We start from the raw sequence: 6,597 nt of genomic DNA, 5'->3' as shown, positions 1-6,597 counted from the left end.
CGGTTTGGTGGTTCGGTTGCTGTCAAAGGAATCTCAAATCCATCATCCGTCCGCCAGATTGGCGGATTAGAGAAAATCAAACCGCAACCGTCTGCGCGTTATTATGCATCCGTCCAAAATGTGGCGGATCGGTTCGGTTTGGTCGATTTTGACAGATCGGTATATCCGTTGCTCACCCCTAATTTGTAAAAAATTAAACTAATCAAATATTGTTAATTATTTCATCGAATTTTATTTATATCTACAAAAATAAATAATAAATATAATTTAAATTATAAAATAAATAAAAATATAAATAAATAAAAAGATTAATTATATCACATAAACTTAATTTTTTATAAATATAATATATTGTTTATAATTTTAAAAAATAAATAATTTAAATTATTAAAAGGAGTCCAAAAATAAGTCATACGACCGCGTAATAATAACACAACACCTTTAAAATATGTCCATGGGTCTCATTAAAGTACCAGCTAACACGCTCCCAAGCCCAAAAACGACAACTCCTAATTTAAAACTCTATAAATAAATAAACCAATTTCACGCCAAACTTGAAACTTGTAGTACTCTCTCTCCTCCTACTCATTCGCTGAAGCACCTTTGAACAGTCAACCATCTATTACTGGAATTGGGATACTCTCCCACTCTCTCTCCCTCTCTCTCTCTCTCTCTCTCTTGCTGTTTTCTTTTCTCTCTCTAGAATACAATGGAGGCAGAACCGCGAGATGCGCACTCTGTTACGATTCCGCTGTTGCTCGGCGATAATGGTGATGAGAAACAGACCAAGCTTGCCAATAAGGAAACCGAAGGACTCATCGTATCCTACGGCAATACCTCTTTCTTCAATACATGCTTCAATGGCCTCAACGCTTTATCAGGTTCTCTCTCTCTCTCTCTCTCTCTCTATATGATTTGCTTTGATGTTTTGCTTTTCAAAAGAAAAAAGTAAATTAAATGTACCCAAAAAAAAACAAAAAAAGGTTTTCGATGTTGGGTTTCTATCACATTCAAAAATGAATCTGAACCTAAGTTGAATTTTTTTTTTTTTTTGAAGAAGTTTAGGAATAGAAGCAGATCATAGAAGACAATTTTGTGTGTATTTTTTTTCCCGTGTGCATGCAGCTGCGGACATGGAAAGTTAAATCGAACTAGGGTTGATTGGGTTCAACCTACTCTTCATCCTCGTTTGGAAAGTTATAATTTTAGATAAACAGATAAAAACTCAACAAAAAAAAGTCAAAATTTTTGCACTTTTACACGTATTTTTTGTAAAAAGTTGAAAATTCTTTCAAAATATTGTTTTTTTTTTTTTTTTTTTTTCCATTCATATTTTAAGTCAAAAAAATTATTAAAACAGTTATTTCTCAAATCAGTCCGTCATATAAAAAGTTGCATATTGTGAGGTAATTTCTAGTTATGGGAGGAGGTGATGATGGTGGTGATTGGCGGCGTTGTTGACAATGGTGGTCGGAGGGGGTGATTGTGAGTGAGGAAAAATAAATGAAAACTTTGTTTAAGAAAGAAAGAAAGAAGTGAAACTAACTATTTTTATTAGTAGATTTTATTAACTATTTATACTTTTTTAAAACAAAAATAGACACCAAATTATTTAAAGTTTTCCAAAAAAAAAAAAAAAAAGGAATTTAATAATGCATATTGTGTGTATTTTTGCTTCATGGGTTACTCTCCTTTATTTTGTTGATATTTCTGGTTTTATGCAAAAGTATATATTTGCCTAATATTTTGATGAAATCGTTTCATTTTCTCTTCCCATTACTGATGTATTGTGACATATAAACAACCAGATTGTTCTAAATCTTTTTGCATTAGTTTACTATGATTGTTAAAGATGGTAGATTAGAACTAATGAACTTTTCAAAATTCCAGTTTGCTGTCCCAGTAAATTTGATAATAGATTTCTTCAAGAATTGTTTTTTTGTTTTTTAATTTACTTTCTAAAATTAGAGATGAGAATCATGAGTATGATAGGCACCGGAAAGAGAATCTTGCCAACCAATTTAACAAAAAAAATATAAAAAAACTGCACAAGCTTTGATTGTAGGCCTCCTTTAACTTTTTAAGTTTTTGCTTTAAACCTTATATTAGTGAGTTGTACAAATATATCTCATTTCTTGGTTTTAGCTTATATGCATTCTCAAATCTAATACCCATCTCTCTTTGCTTGTTTTCCATCCATCTACTTGGGATTCAATTCAAGCTTTTTAGCGTTTTTCACTGACATTTTGACTCATAACGTAACTGCAACTAAATCCCACCTCTGTTCTTTCCTCAGGTGTTGGAATCTTATCAATTCCCCATGCAATAGCATCGGGGGGTTGGTTGAGCTTGATACTCCTGTTTGCCATTGCCATCGCAACATTCTACACAGGCATGTTAATTAAAAGATGCATGGATAAAGATCCAAATATAAGAAGTTATCCCGACATAGGCGAGCAGGCATTTGGGAGCAAGGGAAGAATGGTGGTATCGGTTTTCATGAACATGGAGCTCTACTTAGTTGCAACAGGCTTCCTGATCCTAGAAGGCGACAATTTACAAAATTTATTACCAGATGTGGGATTTGAGATTGCCGGATTGAGCATAGGTGGAAAACAAATGTTTGTCATGGTTGTTGGGCTTGTTATACTTCCTACAATATGGTTAAATAACCTGAGCATTCTATCTTATATCTCTGCCAGTGGAGTTTTAGCTTCTATGATCATCTTGGGCTCAATTTTGTGGGCTGGCACGTTTGATGGCATTGGATTTGAGCACAAGGGAACGCTTATAAATTGGAATGGAATTCCTACTGCTGTGAGCTTATACGCCTTTTGTTATTGTGCCCATCCGGTTTTCCCCACCCTATACACTTCTATGAAAAACGGAAGACAATTCTCCAAGGTAATGCATAGTGTTTGAATCATCAAAAGCTAAAAAGTACGGACACAGATACTTGACGTGGGCACCTCAACACATAATTCTTTTAAAAAATGCAGTGCATTCTTGTAAATTTACATTGTTATTATTTTATCAATGTATATTAATATATTTTGTTCAAATTGATAACTAGTTTTATATGTCTTAGCAATAGATACATGTCTGTGTCAAGCGTATTTGACTAGTGTTGATGTCCGACAGACAGATAAAACATGAACATGTCAATTTCTTAGAGTGTCAATGCTTCTTAGACTAGAGGTGTTTTGGCCTTTTTTTTATGTTACTGAGTTCCAATTTGCTGTCCTTCACTGCAGGTGTTGCTCTTATGCTTTTCCCTCTGCACCATCACATATGCATCAATGGCAGTTTTTGGGTACATGATGTTCGGTCCAAATGTACAGTCACAGATAACCTTAAACCTTCCGGTTGGAAAAGTAAGCTCGAAAGTGGCAATATGCACTACCCTAGTCAATCCCATAGCAAAATATGCATTGATGGCAACACCAATAGTGAATTCTATTGAGAATCGCTTTCGATCACACTACAGTAAAAGACCCATCAGTTTCTTGATCAGAACCATCTTTGTGATCAGCACTGTCATCGTAGCCCTGGCTCTCCCATTCTTCGGGTCTCTCATGTCACTTGTTGGTGCTTTTTTAAGCATCACAGCCTCAATTATACTTCCCTGCGTGTGTTACTTGAAGATTACAGAGACTTACCGGAAACTTGCGTTTGAAATGATGATCATATGGGGGATTGTGGTTTTGGGCATAGCTATTGCAATCAGTGGTACATACACTTCTGTTTTAGAAATAGTTGGGAATTTGAAAGCATGAGATAATAATAGTTTCTCTTTTGCGGGACTACTAGGATTTCTGTTGTGTAATCTACTAGGATATTAGTAGAGGCAGGGAATGCTTTGGGCATTCCTCAATGTGATGTTTGTAGGACAATCTTCCCTACATATATAATTTTTCTGCTGAGCAATTTGTATATTTTTGTATGTTTTATTGGATAAGAATGTTTTTGTATCATGTTTAAACCATCACGCCCTACTTGCACATAAGAATTACACAGAAATTGTCGAGACAAATGTGAAGGGACCAAAAATAGTTATAATAGAGGCAAGCCGGCGCTTATACTTTTGTTTCTGTTTTGGGATTGTCTGTAATTTTTCAATGTAAGAACTTTTTGTTAGCGGTCAAAAAATAAATAAAAAATAAAAAAATTGTTAGAAATCAAAACTTGGGCCGGCTCGTATTGGTTCCAAGTGCTACTATGGGCCCAATGTAAATGCATTGGCCCTGCTCTATGGCCAGCAGGTTGGCCTGTTACCCTTGACTAGAATGAGGCCCAAGGTTTGAGATTTAGAAATCCTTGTGCTCTCAAACCCACATGCTTCAGCCTACAAACCTTTTCAGTTCACCTACTAACACACAAAAAAACCTAATATATAAAAATAGATTTCATATAATTTTTTTTTGGGTAAATTAAAAATACACATTCTGAGATTTGATTAAAATACGAATCGCTTTTTGTAATTTTAGAAAGGGAAATGTTTGAGAACTCGAAAATGTTTCCCCCTAATCCCCCGAAATTTAGAAACGACGTCATTTCTAACACTTTCTTTATCAGACTTCTTTATCAGACTCCAAAACCCATCTCTGGCTACGCGCTACTCACTCTCTCCTCAGCTTCGAGCATCCTCTCTCCAGTCGACTCCATTGGAGCCCTTAATCCTCTCATCTTTCTCTACTCACTCTCTCTCCGAGCCCTTAATCACTTCCAAATCCTCTCATCAGCTACGGGTGTGGACTCGCATAACAGATCTACTCATCAGCTACGGGTATGGAGTCGCATATCTGTGGACTCGCAGATCTTCTCTTCAACTACGGGTGTGGACTCGCAGATCTTCTCTTCAGCTACGGGTGTGGACTCCCAAATCTTCTCTTCAACTAGAGTTTGTGTTTATATGTTATGTTGATTTTTGATTCTTATGATTGTTATGTAATTAATTTTAGGGTTTTCTTCTCTTCAATTAATTTTAGGGTTTTGGTTTTGTGTTGAATTCGTAGATGTTATGTTGATTTCTGATTGTTATGATTGTTATGTAATGCCCAATTTGTGATATTATTAGGGTTTTGGTGTAAATAATTGTTGTTGATAAGTCCTGCACAGTGTGATATTTGTTAGGGTTTTGGTTTTATTGCCCAATTTCTGATTGTTATGGTGTAAATATTCTGTTTATATATATTCTGTTTAAATGCATTTTGTGATATGTGGTATGGAATGTATTAAACAGAATGTATATAGGTTTGAAAGGAAACCGAAAAGAGTAGAACAGGTTCAATAATGTATAAGAATGTATGAAATAGCATGAATTCCATCTACTTAATTTTGATATTTGGTATGAAATAGCAACAATCCCCCAAACCCAATTTTGTAACTATTTTCATTCTGTTAAGACTCAGATTCAGATTTGAACATGTTATGAGTTAAGCATTTGATTCATTTTTTGTATCAAATGATTAGCTATTACTTCTATCTATTTACAAATTATATTGGTCTATATGCATATTTGATTTGTGGGTTTGTATTTTTTTTTTTTTTTTAGAGCAATTCGAACATGGGTCTTACTATATCATTAAGTGCTTTATGAGATGATCTGGATTTGGTTTAGGAATAATAATTGCTACCATAAGAAATTTTAAATGGGTCTTCAAAGAGGAGATTAACTGGATTGGCATGTGAATCTGGGTTTGATTGTTGGTTATCTCTGGTGTGAAGTTTCAAGACTCATTGGTGTTTTCTTCCAAATTCTGATATTGGGATGGGTTGTCGGTGCTCTAAACTCAGTGCATGTTGTTGGGTTTCGGAACCAAACAGGCCAATTCATGAGGCAACGAAAGTTGATTTTGAGGTTTGGACATAGCAGTGCCTTTGGAAATGTTTGTTTTAGAGACTGCAATTTTCTTTGGATTGAATTCAATTCATATGGGTTTTGCATTCAATTCATATGAATTTTGAAAAACTAAATATAAATTTTGGACATAGCTTTGTATGTATCATGTCTGTGTTTTCCATTCTGTATGCAGATTACAAAATGGCTTGTTCCTCTAGTAACAATAGCAACATAAGATTGAAATGAAGATTGTGCGATTGTGGGATAACAGCTGCCAGGCACACTGTCAAGTCAAATCAGAATGGAAATAAAGGCCGTGTGTACTTTGTGTGTCCATCGAAATATGTAAGCAGTATGGAAATTTGTTTGGAAATTTATTAGCCTCATTTGATTAACTGATTTTCATGCATTGTAGGTTAGTGAGGAACACTGCAATTACTTCAAGTTTGCAGATGTTAATGATGACGACGAGATCTTCAATGCTACACCTCGTACATCTATAAGAAGCGAAGAATTTAACGATCAAAGCACAAGGGTTTATGAGATGGATAATGAATTTGAGGAGCATGGTAGAAGGCTTCGAAGGGTGGAGATGAAATTGAATGTGATGCTTTATGTCATTGTATTTTGTATTATTTTCTATTTTATAATGTAAATTACTAAGTTGATAGCTTTTAGGGAATTTAATGGATGTAGTTATGGACTTAATGGACTTGATGCTTTATGTCATTGGCTTTGGATCTTGATTTTGTATC

The 6,597-nt window shown here is 34.7% G+C and overlaps 1 protein-coding gene across 1 annotated transcript; it reads left to right on the top strand.

Annotated features, from left to right (window-relative positions):
• The first annotated feature begins 474 nt into the window (after positions 1–474).
• On the top strand, positions 475–3,974 carry LOC145789916 (Transmembrane amino acid transporter family protein). The gene is made up of 3 exons (XM_082867540.1): positions 475–881; positions 2,297–2,904; positions 3,255–3,974. The coding sequence occupies exons 1-3, from the start codon at positions 710–712 to the stop codon at positions 3,774–3,776; spliced, it is 1,302 nt and encodes a 433-aa protein (XP_082723666.1). The 5' UTR covers positions 475–709; the 3' UTR covers positions 3,777–3,974.
• Positions 3,975–6,597: the final 2,623 nt, after the last annotated feature.

This window comes from Camellia sinensis, chromosome 4, assembly GCF_055761805.1.
Source record: "Camellia sinensis isolate YWXY chromosome 4, ASM5576180v1, whole genome shotgun sequence".
Lineage (NCBI taxonomy): Eukaryota > Viridiplantae > Streptophyta > Magnoliopsida > Ericales > Theaceae > Camellia > Camellia sinensis.
The sequence above is the reverse complement of the archived record's forward strand: the minus strand, read 5'-3'. Positions and strand labels throughout refer to the sequence as shown.